The sequence below is a fragment of the Podospora pseudoanserina genome, chromosome 4, assembly GCF_035222485.1.
Source record: "Podospora pseudoanserina strain CBS 124.78 chromosome 4, whole genome shotgun sequence".
NCBI lineage: Eukaryota > Fungi > Ascomycota > Sordariomycetes > Sordariales > Podosporaceae > Podospora > Podospora pseudoanserina.
In genome coordinates, this window is record NC_085923.1 from 2,334,856 (window position 1) to 2,351,992 (window position 17,137).

Genomic DNA, 17,137 nt, shown 5'->3' on the forward strand with positions numbered 1-17,137 from the left:
TGAGCAGTCAAGTGCCTCCTCCAAGGTATCGCGCGACGTTGGAAGCTCGCAAAAATCGGCCGCATCGAAAACCGGCCGGGCTTGCAATTGCGGGATTTTGATTGGCCGCCCGCCCGAGGAGGAGTGACGAGCTGCACCCGGCTACTTCCGCCCGATCACGTGAGATGCTGAGGTAATTATTTGTGACCTTTACTGACGAGAGCACAGCAGAGAGGCCCTCCTGATCAGATCCATCATCAGCAAGGCAACCAACCCAGGGGAAGCCTGAAGGATCTCGTAATTGTAACTGTGACTCCGTGACTGCAAAAGGCACAGCCTACCTTACACAGCCCTCTCTTACCTTATTCATACCTTTGCTGTACCGAAGACTATGTACAAATACCAAACGGGAATAACCCAGTTTCTCTCAAGTCACACGACGCAATCTCCAAGCGAGTAAGCCGCAGGTTTCCCGGATCTCTGAGATGATTGGGAAAAGCAATGTTTTCTTCTTCCGACTCCAGCTTACATACCAAATCCTCCACGTCCCCCCTCCATCCACCAGAGGCCTCTTTGTTTTAGGGGAAAAGAAAAGTAGATGAAAAAATCATCAAACTAAAAAAGACAAAAACACAGGATAACACGCCCAACGCAATGCAGATAAAAAAAAAAACCTTCCGGGTTGTTTCTGTTCCACACTCCTATACCCACTCACTCCCCCAATCATCAAGCACCAAAACAAAGCAATCACACATTAGAATAAAAACCCTACAAGACCACAAAAGAATCTGAGTATCCGTAAACTGTTGGTATCGAGAAAAGGTTGAAGAGGGATTGCGTTTTTCAGCAGGGCTTGACCAAAAAAAAAAGACGCAGGTGAAGAAGAACAAGAAGAACAAGAAGAACAAGAAGAAGAACAAGAAGAAGAACAAGAAGAAGAACAAGAAGAAGAACAAGAAGAAGAAATACAAGAAGAAAAAAGAAAGCATGAATGCGGTCCAAAGAAGTTGTCCCATTCTCACCACGTTTTCCCACCTGTCCCTTTGCTACTCCCTAGCTCGAAATTCATTGCCGCTCTGCATCCTGCCTCACTCTCTCCTCATACTGCGTCGAAATAGCCTGAGTCTGCGCCTCGACATAGTCCGGGGGCGGCTCGTCGGGAACGGGTGGAGGCGGCTGAGGCTGATCAGAAGTGCCGGCCGGGGCACTGCCGGCCGGGCCGGAGGAAGGTCCGGGCGCGTTGTCCTCGTAGGGCGGAGGAGGCTCCAAGTTCGAACCGGGGTTCAGCCCCATTTCCCGGGCATGGTGAAGACGTTCCTTGAGCCACTCGTACTTGTTCTGGAAGTCGCTGTGACCCCCATCCCTGAAGACAAACTTGACCTCGATCCGGGGGATGTGCATGGGGATGCCGCCGCCGGGGACAGGCCTGACGGTGCCACCCCAACTCCAGGGGCCAATCCATGACGACTGTACATGGGTGTCGGTAAAGTTCAAGGCGGGTGCAAAGAACGACTTGAAATTCTCGCTAGGTCTAATAGGGAGATATATCACCTGTGAGAGGGGGGACCGGTGAGCTCTGAGCAACTTCCTAACAAGGAGAGGGGGCGGTGGGATGGATGGTCTTACCCGCTCGTTGGTAATGTAGGCAATGCCATTATCGACTTTGAGAGTGTATGGGTTGGCAATATTGAGCTCTTTCGGCGTCGTGATCTCCAACGAGACTCGTGGCCGTGAGGTGTGCAGGATTTTCTCCCCGGGGATAGGCACAATCTCGCCGTCACGGGTCAGCATGACCCAGCTGTCCTCATCGTTAGACCGAGAATATCGCAAGATGGTCCATTGGTGCTGCTCGGCCAAGGCCTGATCCATTAGGCGAGAAGAAAAGAATGTGTATTGGATGTGGGGTTGGCGAGGAACAGGCTTAGAACTGTTCACGACAGGTGGGAAGGAGACGGCAGCGGTGTCATGGATGGGTGAGAGGGAGGTGGTAAGGGGGCGCGGCAGGGGGGGAGGTAGGTGAAGAGTAGAAGACACGAGGGGGGCTTGATTCGGGTCAGAAGGGCAAAGCACACTTACTTTATTGACATGATGAGGAGGCGGGTGTGGTTAGTCGGCTGCAGATGGCCCGCTACCCGCAGAGATGGTGGTCTTGGGTGCGTCCCACACCAGGTCCAAGGTAGGGGGCAGAGAGCTCGATGGGGCTCGGCCTCGATTCGTTGCTTTGGGTCGCTAGCAGGCAGCAGGGTTTACACAGTTAATGGTAACTAGCGGCTTCGATCTGGTAAGCTACCTATATGGATGGTGTCAAAGAATATTACTGTACGGCTGCCGTGGTATTTTTGAGTGGACCGGGCCCAGCCTGTTGTAGGTGCTGCTAGCCTATGCTTTCTTTCCTCGACTTGATGCTGCGATGCACCTCGGCAAGCCAACCTGGCAGATGGATGGGTGTATGTAGGTGGGTGGTCAAGGTGAGGTGAGCTGTCGCCAGACGGGAAGACGGGAGAGGTCAGAGGCAGTCAGTCGGCCCAGTGATGGCAAAAATGCTGCCAGATCAGATCGGCTTCAGGAGGCGGGAGCTAAAAAAGGTAGGGGGCGGTATTTGATAAATCTTCCCGAGAAGGCGGACGGCGATGATACAACGGAGCTTTCCTACACAACTACCTACAATGCTTGGTAGTAGTAGGGTCTCATGTGAGGCGCGGCATGGAAAAGACAAAAACCGTCCGCCCGCTGGGTACATTAGAACCCCGCGCTGGCCAATGCGGCGGGAACCAGTGGGACCTCTCACCTTCAGCCTGACCGCAACAAAACCGATGATACAGTACCTACAGTACACCACAGCACTACAGCCATTTATCAACCTGTCAGAGGCCTGGCTTGAATTTCACGATATTGTTTCAGGCTCAAGCCATCAGGTCCCTCTCTGATTTGACAATCGGTGATAAAAATGGAAGGAAGGCGGGATATAGTCAACCTTGCATTGCCCACGTCATTCTCTCAACCCACCTTCCCATCACCACGGGCACCTATTCCATCCAGGCTGCTGATCTGATATCTACCTACGGTATCTGCCTTAGAGTAGACAATGCTCTCTTTGGTCAGTCCAATCTCAGACCTGCAAGTTCCATGCTTTTTTCTCGTCGCACGATGGCCACGAACCCAAGCAAGAACGCCATCTGCCGGCCAACGAACTACTACTACACTACTACCTGCCCATCTACGTATGTACGGACAGCCGGCGACGCGCGACGTGCAGGTCAACTCCCCTCTTTGGGGGTCCCAGCCAATTCCCAGCTAATAGAGTACCGGCTGCTAGGGACAGGAGAAGCAAGTCAGACTGGAGGTGCCCTGCTCATGCTCCCCGCGCTCGACGACACTTCGCCCGTCGTTATTCGTACACGCCGCCTCTCTGCTGTTGGAATGTAACCTCACTCCCAGTCGTCCCCCTGCTTATCGTCAATTGAGTTTCGTAATGGAGCCTCCATCATCTCTCCCGTTTCCCGTCCTGTCCCCGGCGACCGTTGGGAATCCACTGCTGTTTGAGCCTCTTGTCGTTTCTTTCTCCAGGCAGTGGTCAAGTGGTCAGTTGGACAGCTACTACAAACAATCCAGGGCCAAGCCCCAAGAAGAGAGGTGGTGGTCGTCCAAAAATACTGTACCGAAACAGATCTCTGATAGAGCTGCACAGGTACCCCTGTCCCTGGCTGCCGGGACGCCCACACGGGCCAGCCTCTCGGTGCGCCGCGGGGGTGACGGGACTGGTGGGCACCCCCCTTTCCGTCTTGTCCCATATCTGAACCAGAACCCCCAATCTGCAAGTCCGCGGGAGGGGAGCCACTTGTCAATGCTCTGCTCTGCTGTGACCTCTGCACCCTCTCGTCAAATATCCAGCGTCGCTGCCCCCGGCTGTTCTGTTGTCCCGGTACGGAGTACATTCTGCAGTACGGAGTACATACCATGCCACCGCCAAGGGCAGACCTGGCAGACCTTGCGTTAGGGCTAGCATTGCCAAGTAAGTACCAACTAGCTGGGCTCGCTGGTGTCCCTGCTTGCCTCGCCTTGCCACCTATCAAGACTGCGGATCTCTCACCGAGTATCAGGGGCCGCAGGGCGCTTTCCCGAAGGGCCCGGCCTTCTCCAACCCAATGGAAGGCTCACCGCCCGAATCACCAGCCAGTGAAACGGTTGCCATGAGGCCCGCAAGGGGCCCAGCTCCGACGACGATGTCGGTACCTTTGGTGGGGCTCTCCAGGGCGTTTCCCGATCACCTCTTCTTCATCATTCATGCCGACTGCCTGCCTGCCCATTGAAGCATGACGTCTTTTTGTCTTCCAACCGGGGACCCGTCCGGTCTCGCCCACGTCCTGTCCACCGCCGTTACAACAACTGAGCATAGCTCGGACCAATAGATACCTAGTCTGGGGCGCTTGGCCCGGGTCAATGAACTACCGCGGTTCTAACACCGTGCCACTTGCACACACGTACAGGTTTTCTCTCCTCTTCTCCTGCAGCAGGACGACAGCAGCCTTCCGGCCGATCATGTTCTTCTTTCCACGCTTTTGACGACAATGTGTGTTGAGGTGTCTGGAGATCTCAGCCCTGCTGTCAGTGATCGTCTCAGGGTCCAAGATGCAAAACTTTCTAGTGCTTCTCCGGGCATGATTTTGTCATTGTTTTTCTTTTTCGTACCAGACTCGAGCCACTTTTATCCCCGGGTACGGCTAGAAGATGCAATCAGCCGGCGCCTCATGTCGCATCGCTCGACGACACACCTCATCACTGCTCATCCGCCTCGCAAGCTCGGCCTCTCCAGTCTGACATGGTTCCTGAGATATGCGCAGGATCATCCAACCTGCATCCTCTGTACTCCAATGATGGCCGCCAGCGCGACGTCTCCGTGTGCCCTAGACGCTGTTCGTCAGGTTTTCCACATCCTCATCATATTCAGGGGGAGACCCGCTGCCAAGCTCATGCACCAACGTCTTCCTACCGCTTTTGCGAGAACCTGCCTCGGTGCTTCGAGAAAGACCGTGCTGTACATGGCTGCATCTTGATGGTTTGGTCACGTTCGTTCATCGTCGGACTCACCAGCTCACCCCCCCAAATGTGGAAAGCCGGGCTGCGGTCGTCCGGACTGCTTGTCGACACCCCCCTGGAACGATCTTGTTGTTCGGGCGGTAAGACTCGTGGCTAAGTGTTATGCGGCAGTAGTAGAGCGTGATGTTGACCGTTCCTGACAGTAACACAGACCTGATCTTCAGCACATCGCCTCTTAGCTCTGGGGCTGTCGGGAGGCGGATCCTTGCGTAACTGTGCCTGCACACTACACATCCGCTACACAGGACCGCGCAGCCCGACAGCCGTTTCGCCTGGTGTGTTTCCCCATCGGGATGTATTGATCATCAAAAGAGACGCCTCGCTTCGGGATCCCTCTCCTTATAAGAGGGTGCGTGGTCCCCCAAGACGGTCGAGAACAATCTACTGCGTCCAGAGGATTTTCAAGGACAACACTCTCCGAGATTGATAGGCGGCGGCTGAACAGATTTACTGAGCTGGCACGCATTCGACAGAAGATAGTCGCGGAGATCCTGTCTGTCTCGAGTCATCGGGCGTCAAGTGGTTTCCGTACCTGCCGCTGTCAGAGGGAGCAGCACAAAGAGAAGCTGGGGCATGCTTGTGCCTGGGATCGATGCTGCCTGAAAGTATAGGGGACTCTCGGGAGGCATTGCCGTTGTCAAGAACTCGCCTCAGTCAGGACATCTTTCTCCGACAGCTGCAAGCCAGCTCGGCTTCCCACAGGAGGGGGTGATCAGTCACTTCTATCCCCAGAAGGCCTGCCTTTTCTCCGGCCCTTCTCCCGGCTGCCAAGGGTCAAGACAGCCTATAGCATCGGGCAGACATGGGCAACAGGGGGATGGTGGTTCGAGTTGGTGATACCGAACTCACCCCAGGCAGACACTGATTGGAATCGCAAGCACACCCTCTCTACTCCCGTCCACACGACCTGCCGGTGTGATTGGGCATCATGGCGAAGGGAGCACCTGCGGGCCAGCAAGAGCAGTCTGTTGTCGGCTCAGCTGACTCTCAGAAGGGGGTCAAAACATCCGGCTGGGTCTTTGGGCACCTACAGAATCTCCTCCCCACCGACCTCCCTGTCAACGCATGTGGCGGTTGTCCCTGCTCCCCGACGAGGCCGTTAGCGACCTATGGACACTCGAATATCGGCTATCCCGGACACCAGCTCAAGAGCATAATATGTGGATTCCTCGACGGGCAGGTCAGCTTCTTGGGCCCATCCTCCTGGAAAGCGGATCAAAGAGCATCGAAAGAGGCAGGTGAGCGCGTTGTACTGATGAGTCTCGGTAAAATGGTTCTTGTGGTAAATACATGATGAAATTTTCATCAAACATACAGTCATGACGAGAGCTTCATTAGCCAAACACGCCTCTCCGAACTCCCAACCATGATCATATCGATGACACAGAGAAACATCCCCGGCATCTGGAGATCAGGGAGGGGGTGTGTGGGGAAGGAAACAAGGTCAATCCAGTCATAGTCATCCCCGATGAATGTGCAATCTCCTTTTTATCTTCTCACCCCAGAGCCTATTTGTGGCCCACACCTTCCAGCCTTCGTGCCCCATACCCGGAAGCAACCCCATAGAGCGGACAATACTGCTGACTTGGGAGCCTAGCAGCGGGGAGGTCTGCCGTCCTTGCCATCTCGCCACTCCTCTAGGACTTTTTCAAAAATACACAAGGACATCGATTGTGGCGTAGACAAGCAGCGGTCTGTGTCAGCCACCCACCACCCAGACGACACAAATCCGGTACGCGAACGGCTCGATACCCCTTCCCGTTTTGGGATCATGTATGATATGATGGGCCTTGATGTCTAGATCAGACAGGAGCCGTGTCTCTTTTTCCGTGGCGAGCATACGGGAAATGCCTTGAGACGCACGTCTTGGGAGGCGAATGTTTGCCGAAGGGGGTAGAGAGGGGCGAGAAGGTTAAAAAAAAGAAATCATGAAATTGTAGGCGAGGTCGAGACAACTCAGCACCGCTGCCACAGCTGCAACAACAACAACCACAACCACGACTGCAGCAATAACAACAATAGCAGTGACAGTAAGAGGACGAGCAAACCTGCCCATTCACATGCTGGCCAACACATGGAGCCCAGTTCTACAGACAAGTCCATACCAAGTCAGCCTAAGGTTGGCAATAAACCGGTTTGCATTAATCCTAACAAAAAAAAAAAAAAGTTCCCTAGCCTTACTCCAGTTCATGTACATGTCGTTTCGTGATGTGAGATGCGGATGTGTGTGTGGTGCTGTTCCTCCTCGTCTCTGTCCATCTCCTGGTCTTTCATGCCCAACCCCTAACCCTCCTCCTTGCTGTTCCAACACTAGGTCATCCCACCCTGACCCTTTCTTGATCTCACACCCCTAACCCTCGGTTTCATACAACTTTTTGTACAAACGCCCCCTCAAGACAACCAAAAATCATCCGCCTTCACCACCCCCCCCACCCTGGGCGTCCCAATCTTTGGCGTCATCCCTCCACCTCCACCACCACCAGCACCACCGTTACCAACATGCGCAACAGAAGTATTAATCCCCAACCCAACCCCTTGACTCCCACTACCACCATCCCCAACAACAGCCGGAACAACCTGCGGCAACGGCCCAAAGTCAAACTTCGGCATCTCCAACCTCGGCGGCTGGACAGGCGGCTGCTGCTTCTTGGCCGGGCTCGCCCCCCTCGACTTGGCCTCCACCGGCGGACCAAACCTGACATCCCTCACATCCCACCCGTCCTCCACCGCCGCCTTGACCCACGTCCTCAGCCCATCGTGAACGCCCCCATAAAACTTTTCCTTGCACATCCTCATCGTGCCCCCCATCGCCTTCTCCCACCCGCTAACCCTCAGCTCTTCCCTCAGTTGATTCCTCTCCTCCCTCGTCGGCCCCGTACACGCAATAATCGCGTTCAGCAGGTCCAAATGAGAAGCCAAATAATTCGTCGCGTCCCACTCCACACCCCCGACATAGGGCGCCGCCGGAACGGGAGGTCGTTCCTGTGGGAAATGCCGCTCCATGTACCCCTCGTGAGTAAACACGATCTCAGGCGAGGTCTCATCCCGTGGAGGGGGCAAGGCCACAATGTTGAGGTTGTGCAGAAAGATCCAAAAGACTTCCTTGGTGACGTTGACCACCTCCTTGTTCCAGACCCGGTAAGGTCGCGGTTTCTGCATCTGGGCGATGAACTCGATTGTCTGGCTTGTTTTTATCGGGTCAGGGTCGCGGAGAAAAGACAAAACGGTGCTGGCGCGGGTGATTTTCTCGCCGGGAGAGGGCGCGTGCTGGATGTAAGTGAACAGGATGGAAGTGATAATGTTCCTCGTGGTGAACTCGGACGGCCCCTTCTTTTCGGGGTCAAAGATGAGATGCAACAAAGAGGGGAAGAGAGTCGCGTGGATGGTGTGGAGGTATTTCAGCGCCAGCGAGGTGGTGCAGAGCGCCTTGAGGCAGAGGAGGACTTCGTGGAGGAGCGCGTCTTCGTGTTCCTCTCTTGCGAGTCAAAAAAGTGTTAGTAACATGACCGAGAGGGGCGGGAAATAAGGGGAAAACAAACCTCCACTCCAACGCCATGGTCCTCTTCAGCAAATCCACAATCTCCTCCATCCCGCACTGCCTGATAAACTCCTCGATCCACGCCACCGTCTCATTCCTCAACAACAACCTCAACTTGTGCAGCTTCCCCACCTCCACCAGCTCCGGCTTCTGAACCTTGCGCAAATAACTCACAAAGTCCCCCGGCAGCTGCTGGCCCTTCACCTTGGCTATGAAGCCAGTATACAGCCCCCCGCCCGTCAGCTGCTGTCCATCCCCCCCTCCCCCCTGCTGTCCCTCCCCCCCACTCTCCCCACCCCCAACCAAACTCTCACTGCTGCTCTTCCCCCTAAAATGCCTCCCGAGACTACTATCCCCCTTCTTCTTTGTCGGGCTCTTCTCCCCACCACCACCACCACCACTGCCATCCCCTTTCCCACCTCCCCCCCTCCCAAGCGTCAAAGACAACCCCCTCCCGTGCTTCTTCTTCTTTGTCGACTTATCCCCGGCCGCTGCCTCATCCAGTTCCCTCTCCGTCGGCCGTCCCCTCGCTCCAACATCCATCGACCCCCGCGCGAGATTCACACTCTGCCTCCCCTCCATCCCCACCTCCTCATTCTTCTTGGCCACCATCTCGGCCCAATCCTGACGAATAAACTCCATCTTCACCGTGTCGGACAAATTCCTCATCTTGTACCGCTGATTCTCAGGGATGTTCCTCCTGTCAAGCATAGCCTCCAGATGCCTGTCAATATCTTGCGGCTCAATAGCCGGTAAGTCGGCAGTATTGCTCCCCGCTCGTCCCCTGGGTCTCCCGCCGCTCCCGCCGTTGGGAACCCGCGTGGTGCTCTTGCTCCTGTTTGAACTCCCCGACCCTCCACCCAAATGGTTATTCAAACCAGCCGGCGGCCTCTCCCCACCACCACCCCCCAGAATCCTTGTTCTTATCCCCCCCGTCCCCAAGTCAACCTCTTGAAACTGATCCCCACCCCTTTCTCCCTCTCCCTCTCCCTCCCCGCTCTTCCTCCCCCCGTTCCCTACTCTTATCCCTCAGCCCACTCCCCGTAACATAACTCGTGAAGCTCTTCGGCCGAGGCCTAACCCCCATCCCCCGGCCTCGTCGTGATCGGCGGTCTCGAGACCCCATCCCCCCCCCTTTCCCCTTTCCCTCCTCCTTTATCCCCACCACCTGGAATCACAGAATGAGTCCCCGAGCTGCTGTTCCTGATAGGCAACTCCACCGGCGGACTGGTGCTCAACCCCCCGCTCGCAAACTGGGCGTAGATCGGGGGCGGACTCTCCACTCCCCCCGGTGAGCGGTTCTCTTTGTCCTTCCCCTGCCCGCTCTCATCCTCCCCGTTCTTGAGGTTCTTATAACTCTTCGGCCGGAGGAGCAACCCCCCCAGATTGGTGGCCGATTTCGCCTTTTTCGGCTTAACCGGCGAGGATGATGATTTGGGCGGTTTGGAAGTCCCCAGCGCCTTGAGGGTAGAAAAAGAAGAGAGTTTTGTCGGGGAGGATGGCGGGGGGTTGTTGGAGGTGTATTGCGGGTCGAACCGCCCTCTCGGAACGGGGGGTGGACGTTCGGCAGCGGGCGAGCGGGTGTTATCCTGACGGTTCTGAACCAATTCCTCCAGGGCGTACCCGTGCCGGGTTATGGGGGGGTAGCGGCTTGTGCTGATTGGGTTTGTCGGGGGCATGACCGGGGAGGTGGGCGGTTCCCAGCCTACGTGGTACACTCCGGCGCGGTTGATGGCGGCGAGGTTTTGCTCCGAGGCGTAAAAGTCTGGGTTGGTGGCTATGTTTGGTGGGGGGAGGGTGGTTGTGCCGTCGGAGTTGTTGCGCTTGTGATGGTGGTGGCCGTGGACGGGGGGGGTAGGAGTGCTGTGGCTGTGGCTGTTGCTGTTGCTGTTGCTGTTGCCGCTGATGAAGGAGCGGAAGACGGAGGATTTGTTGCGCTGGTGATGGTGGTGGTGTTGGGAGGAAGGGTAAGCAGCAGCATCATATGCCTCTCCCCTGCTGCTGTTGTTGTTGTTGTTGTTGTTGTTGTTGTCCAGCGGCGGGGGCACCATGGTATGGAGATGCCCAATTGTCTCTCTCAATCAACTCAAGGTCGTTCCTCGGAATGCTGTATCCTTCTCCCTGAAAGCCCGCGTTTCGTTGAGATGGAAAAGAAATGCTTGGTAGGTAGTGAAATACCGACTCGACTTGAACTGGGCTTGACTTGAAAACACACCCCGTTTAGGTCGCTCGCGATGCAAAAATGCCAATTTCTCTCTCCTGCGACGACGACAACTAGAAAAAATGCCCACAAAAAGAAAAAAACAAAAAACACTCTCGTCGTGTCGTGTGGTGTGTCGGTGCTGGTCGTGGTCATAAGTTATGCCATGCTTTGCGCTTCTGCTGCTGCTGCTGCTGCTGCTGCTGCGTGTTGCTTCGGGTGACGTCGAACGCGCGCGTGGAGAGTGAGTGGGTGAAGTGGGTGCGGACAAAGTAGGGATGTTTCCTGCGCTTAGGTTGGCTGGAAGTTTCCCAGTTCTGGCTTCTGGTAGGCCCAATGAGGGTGGTTGTGTGCTTGTTTACCGGGGGTCGCCCCGTTGCCAGGGTGATTGCGCCTCGAAATCAAGGCCCGAAACACCGGAACCACTTGGACGTGCCGAGGCCGTTTGATAAGATAGATACAGAGTACATGCCCCGCGATTTGACCCCACCATGGTTTTGTTCCCTTGTATACCCTTTGACTTCAAAGCAAATTAACAACAAAACTTGGATTTAGCAGACAAGGGCCCACCGCTCTAGACAAGCACCAAAAGTAAACAAACAACATCCATCCATCTACAAGCTCTACTACCAACTCATCAACCCTCTTCCTCTATCGAATCCTCCTCGCAACTGGCTTTGTGGTTTCACCACCTTGCCCTGCAAAACCGTAAACTTGACGATGCCTTCGCAGTCTTCTGGCTTCACTCTCGCCAGCCAGATGCATTGCGCTGCGCCCAAGTCGTCCTCGCCCTCCTGTGGCTTGATTGGCACCACGCGCTGCCTCTCCTCCTCGGTCAGCTTGCCCAGCTCCACCTCGTCCAAACCGAATGCGTCTGGTCTCCGATAAATCATCACATTGGCGCTGTACTTGTGTCCTCCGACGTGACTGATAAAGTAGATGCCCACGCCCCCTGGTCGTTCATCGTCTAAATCGCGGTAGAGACCTAGTGGTGCTAGGTGCCTCTGGAATTCTTTTCGGAGAAGAGGCGCGCTCTGGCCGCAGCGTGCATCGCGGGTCTTTTGAGAGCAGAGCAGGATAAGAGCGCGATGTGGTGACGGCCGTGTTGTGATGTCCTTCAGCATGGCAGGCGTTGGTTCTGGAAGATGGGCTGTTATGGATGGGGGGATGGAAATTGGCTCGAGTGGCGAGGTGTTGGTAGGTGAATCGTTGATTATGGACACCAATGTAGGCACAGTAGCAGGTGTGACGTTTTCGACGACGGCGAAGGCAGGCAGTACGAGGACGGTCGTCGGTTCAGAGTACGAGGTGGTCCGATGCGGTGTGGGAATGTTGGAGGCAGAGACCATGAGGCGCTGGAAGATGGTCACATGCGTGTCAGTAAGTTTGTCCATCAACTGACGGAAGCCATTGGGAGCGTACACCATTGCTGGGAGCTTTGGCATGCGAGATGGCCTGCATGATGCTCCCCTTTTCATCCGCAACATCGCGCACCCAGTCTGATTTGCCCGTCGCAACCAGAACATGCGTGCTCCATCCTTTCACAAAGCCGTAGAGCGCATCAGTTTCGTCAATCTTGAATGATTTTGGGTACTGGACAACGCAACTGCTGCAGTCGCGGTCGCAATCCTCGCCGTCGATCTCCTTGTCCACGACGGGAAAAAGGTCCGGGAGCTCGGCCTTGCTGCCCGAGTTGCCTATGTAGAGGGCCTTGGCGCTGTTGATGAGTGATTTGATGCCGCTCGCCATCGTGTCTGTTGACCGTTGCGAAGCTGTTGGAATAACGAATAAAGAAGCCTGTCAAGCATGAGCTAAGGGTGACAGGCGCCAAGGGTGTGAGCTCCCGGCGGCGGCGGCGGGTCGGACTTTCGGAGGTAAGGGTGCCCGGTATGCGGCTGGCCTTCAGCTGGTCCCAGTGGCCAGGCTTTTGGCGGGGGCGGAGTTATGTGTTTTCCTTGGGTTGGTGTTGAAAACAGTCTGATGTCTAGGAATTCGAGTCAGATGTTCAAGCGTAAAGTTGATTACCGGGAACTCCGGGGTCGGTCTTGAGATTTGCGGTCAGTAAGGTGCTGACAGAAATCCACAAGCGGTACAAGACGTCACCGCCGGGCGAGACATCGGAATATTCCTTGTGGTTACGGGATGCCCGGCACCGAATCGGTCTCTTTCTTCCTTCGTCAGCCCCTTGAGCGACATTGCACAAGTGTAGTCGTAGGGTTAGGGTGAACAACAAGCTATCCATCACCAGCCCTTGAGATCCCAAGTTTGGTAAAATGCATGCATGCACTCCGCGTTTCAGCAAATGGCCGGCATTGGCTCCAACCATTGTTTTCCATCAAGAGGTTTCTCTTTCCCCGCATTTTGAGCCCTGTAGTGTTAAAGCGAATAGAACCCTGAGACCCGAAGAAGAACTGAAGGCTTCCAGAAAAGACATTCCTCTTCAAAGATCTAACGACATATTCCGATGGGTTCCCCAGCCTTCGTCCCCTTTTTCAGAAAGTGTCTCGTGGACGGCAGAAAACATCGGCGGTGCCATTTTCCTCGACTCAGATCCCTAGCTTCTCGCGAGACCATATATGGATGGCTCTAATGTTCCCTGCCACCATCCATCTATGCATCCCCCCCCCCTTTTCCACTACGGGTTGAAGGTCGCGTCCCGCCCTATAAGGCTCAGAACGGAAACTTTATTAAGATCTCGGCCGACAGTCTGCAGCAGTCAAGTGGACGCTCTTGTGCAGAGCACACCCCTCCCGCTGACGGATGATGGAGTCCCGCCACCATCAACACACTCGAGACAGGCTGGACTTTGTGTGCAGGCTACTCTTCTACCATGATCGCTCCCGCAGCGGCAGGGCCACCTGCCCATGATGCGGGTCTTGGCTTTTTCTCAGACGCTCTGGGGGTCCAACAAGAATAATTCCACGATTCAATCTCATGATGATTTGCACGGACTATGCCTGCATCCTGTTTTGGTGTTGGCTGCTCGTCCAGTGTTCCAAGAATCCAAATCGGGCCCCAAGTCCCGAGTAGACCACTTTGATGGGTGGGTCAGTGGGCTGGACCCCGGGCTGGTGCGGACGTCATATGCGAATCCCACCACACTCCCGTCCAAGTTTATAAGTCATAGATGAGCCTTCATCTTGACCCGTCATTCTGGAAGTTCTACCCGTGTCTCTTACACACTTGCCTTGATATCAACCCGCATTGTTCACGTTTTCTACTGCCTAAAACTGGAAATTCCTTTTGATCAGCAATGGAGCAACTCAAGGGCGGTTTGTTGGTCGCCTCACCCGCCGGAGGACATACCGGGCCGAAACTCAGAAAGAAGCTCAGAAAGACCGTGTCAAAACAACGAAGCGCCGTTTCCTGGCGGCTCGGCTTCTCGAACTCAGCATCCACCAAGAATGATCAATCCGAAACCGCAGACAAGCCGCCTGTCTTGTCGTTACCATCTCCCGACCTGAGCGATCCAAAATGGTCAGAGTTCTTCAAGAATGGGGGATGCTTTTATCCACAGGATGAATCCGTGAAACCCGCGCAGACATCGCAGACTTCGGTGTCTTTGGAGTCTTCGAAGCCCTCACAGTCCCCGGAGGCTTCAAAACCCTCGCTCTCAGAGCCCTCGAAGGCCTTGCAGCCAGCAGAATCACGAGATACCCTACACGAAGGCCAGATTGTTCCCGAACTTTCGCACCTCGTCATTAGCGACAGCGACGCCCAGAAGCGAATGTCAATGTGCTCCAACTCGGAAGCACCAGCAAGTCCCATGACGGCCATGAGACGGCGAGCCAAGACACCCATATTCTCAATAGGACAGCTGGAGGGCATTCCCAGACCAAGCAACGCGCTGGCCAGGGCATCAACCGTTGAACTCATCGCAGAACAATACCGGGCCCTTTTGGAATCAGACAACGCAGCTCGTGAGGCGTCACATTCCGAATCCCATTCAGAACCGCCTCCATCTCACCAAGAAAGGCGGTTATCCATCCGACGCCAACAAAGTTCAGACCATTTGCGGGATGAATTGAGAGCCCCCCGCCCGGTGGATACGGCTTCTGGCTCACCGATATCAGACGATGGGACGCTGGTGAGCTTCGAGGAGGAGACGGTGTACTTTAAGCCTGTGTCCTTCTCCCCGGAACCATCACCCCGACCACCGCCCGGCAGCATCGCAAATGCGCCGGCGCCTGATAATCTGAGTCTGCAGATATGTCTGGATTTGCTTACGAGGGATCTGGCTTCTGCGTTGGCTAGTCGGCCTAGCAGGACGAATTCGGAGACGTCGGCGCTGCAGGTTTGGGTTATGATTGAGGCTTATGAACGGCTGAGGGATCAGTTGGGGAGTGCTGGGCTGGGGTGTGAGGAGTATGGTGCATTGGAGGGCATGTTGAACTTTTGGTTGAGGGCGTTGTATTCGATACATGATAATTTGACGGGGGTTGATCGAAATAGCGAGAGCGATTATGGGGAGGAGCTTTGAGACGGAGGACCTGGATTAGAACTGGAAAGTGATGCACTGGGAATGGTTGGATATCGAGGCATTTTGGGCATGTTTTATCACATCACAAGCACAAATATTCTGCTAGGATATCAACTGCCCTTCAATATCTCGAGAGTGACACTGGTGATGATTCTCATGGCCCCCGCACCTTCAACCCCCCGCTTTTAGCGACTGCTGTGACGTCGTCTCCACTCTCGCTCGGCCAACTGCCGAAGCCCCGATCCTTGGCACGTGTCAGCGCGGCTTTCCAAGCCCCACCCGGCGCGTCACTGAACGAACGAAGCCATCGTCCATCGCCAGACAGAGAGAACACCACCAACCACCACCACCACAAAAATGGACGACGATTTTGGCGCCGACGCCGAGTTTTTGGATGCCCTGGCTTCCTCAGCCGATGCCATCACTTCTTTGAATAGCAACAAAACCAACAAACAACCACTACCACCACCACCACTACCACCGCCACCACAACAGCGACCCCCGGGCCCGCCCGCCTTTCTCCCACTCAAAATCCAACAACCCACCCCCCAGCGAGTAGAAAAACCACCACCACCGCAACGGCACGCCTCCACCGCGTCAGGTCCCCCAAAAATAGTCCAACCAACCCCCCAACTTCTCCCCTCCCGAGCCAGCGGCTCGGGGTCTTCAATCCTCGTATCCCCGCGGCAAAAAGGAAACCCAGTGCTAGCCTGCATAAAGTCCATACCGTGGGAGTACTCAGACATACCAGCCGACTATGCCCTCGGGGCGACCACCTGCGCCCTTTTCCTGAGCCTTAAATACCACCGCCTCCACCCAGAATACATCTACACCCGCATCCGCCTCCTCCAACAAAGGTTCCTCCTCCGGATCTTGTTGGTGCTTGTCGACATTCCCAACCACGAGGATTCCCTCCGCGAGCTCTCCAAGACTTCCCTTGTGAATAACGTCACTGTAATTTTATGTTGGTCGGCGGCCGAGGCAGGGCGGTATCTCGAGCTGTATAAAAGCTATGAGCATGCGAGCGCGGCGGGGATAAAGGGGCAGCAGGCGACGGGGTATGCGGAGAGGTTGGTTGAGTTTGTGACTGTGCCGAGGGCGGTGAACAAGGCGGATGCGGTGGCGCTGGTGGGGACGTTTGGGAGTTTGAGGGGAGCGGTTAATGCTGATGTGGAGACGCTGGGGACTGTGGGGGGGGGGAGAGGAAGGTTAAGGCTTGGAGGAGGGCAGTGGAGGCTCCGTTCAAGGGGAGGAAAAGGAAGGGGGAAAAGGGGTGTTGAGGGGGCGGTTTCTATCGGGGGGTGCCGAGTGGTGGTGGTGCTGGAAGGGGACGCAAGGGGTGAGGGGGGGGGGGGGGTGGGGTGAGGAAGACGAGTGGGGGGGGTGAGGAGGGTGGGGAAGAGCTTGGAGGTGGTGGGAGAGGTGAGGTTTGGGAGTGATGATGATGAGGATGAGGATGAGGAGGGGGAGGAGGCCATGAGGGTGGTTGAGGGGGGGGGACGGGGGCAGCAAGGGGTGAGTCAGGCTGCGGCGAGTTCGAGTTCTGCTCTGGCTCCGGCTCCGGCTCCCGCTGCGAAGAGGAAGGAGCCTGAGCTCAGTGAGGGGATTGCTGCTGCGTTGGCAAAGCTCAGGAACAATGGTTAGATGGGCGAGCTTCGGGTGGCTTCGGGTTGGAACATCCTCGGTGACAACAGCACTACACGTCACAGCACCAGGCGGAACCCTGGGTTTGTACACCTCGACACTGCATGCTGCTAGCACCGAAATGTGTTGTTCGGCATTTTTGCTAGTCAGGGGCATGGTAGTGCTTTTCAGGTTTTTCTGCTTTGGTGCGGTGCCTGTT

The 17,137-nt window shown here is 55.6% G+C and overlaps 5 protein-coding genes across 5 annotated transcripts; 2 read left to right on the forward strand and 3 right to left on the reverse strand.

Moving 5' to 3' along the window:
• Positions 1-1,044: 1,044 nt before the first annotated feature.
• Positions 1,045-2,675, reverse strand: QC764_408170 (uncharacterized protein; the record flags this gene model as incomplete). The annotated part of the gene is given in 4 exon segments (XM_062947106.1): positions 1,045-1,530; positions 1,606-1,906; positions 2,056-2,628; positions 2,641-2,675. The coding sequence occupies 3 exon segments, from the start codon at positions 2,064-2,066 to the stop codon at positions 1,045-1,047; spliced, it is 798 nt and encodes a 265-aa protein (XP_062800579.1). The 5' UTR covers positions 2,067-2,628; positions 2,641-2,675.
• A 4,792-nt stretch (positions 2,676-7,467) lies between these two features.
• On the reverse strand, positions 7,468-10,665 carry QC764_408160 (uncharacterized protein; the record flags this gene model as incomplete). The annotated part of the gene is given in 4 exon segments (XM_062947105.1): positions 7,468-8,551; positions 8,616-9,630; positions 9,635-9,782; positions 9,793-10,665. Coding segments are annotated over 4 exon segments (3,120 nt in total).
• Positions 10,666-11,376: 711 nt separating this feature from the next.
• QC764_408150 (uncharacterized protein) lies at positions 11,377-12,574 on the reverse strand. Its single transcript, XM_062947104.1, has 2 exons — positions 12,237-12,574; positions 11,377-12,169 (listed from the first exon to the last, which is right to left on the reverse strand). Exons 1-2 carry the CDS (start codon positions 12,561-12,563, stop codon positions 11,441-11,443), a joined length of 1,056 nt encoding a protein of 351 aa, XP_062800581.1. The 5' UTR covers positions 12,564-12,574; the 3' UTR covers positions 11,377-11,440.
• A 1,493-nt stretch (positions 12,575-14,067) lies between these two features.
• QC764_408140 (uncharacterized protein) lies at positions 14,068-15,294 on the forward strand (the record flags this gene model as incomplete). The annotated part of the gene is made up of 1 exon (XM_062947103.1): positions 14,068-15,294. One exon carries the CDS (start codon positions 14,068-14,070, stop codon positions 15,292-15,294), a length of 1,227 nt encoding a protein of 408 aa, XP_062800582.1.
• Positions 15,295-15,651: 357 nt separating this feature from the next.
• Positions 15,652-16,938, forward strand: RAD10 (ssDNA endonuclease and repair protein rad10; the record flags this gene model as incomplete). The annotated part of the gene is made up of 2 exons (XM_062947102.1): positions 15,652-16,482; positions 16,696-16,938. The coding sequence occupies 2 exons, from the start codon at positions 15,652-15,654 to the stop codon at positions 16,936-16,938; spliced, it is 1,074 nt and encodes a 357-aa protein (XP_062800583.1).
• Positions 16,939-17,137: the final 199 nt, after the last annotated feature.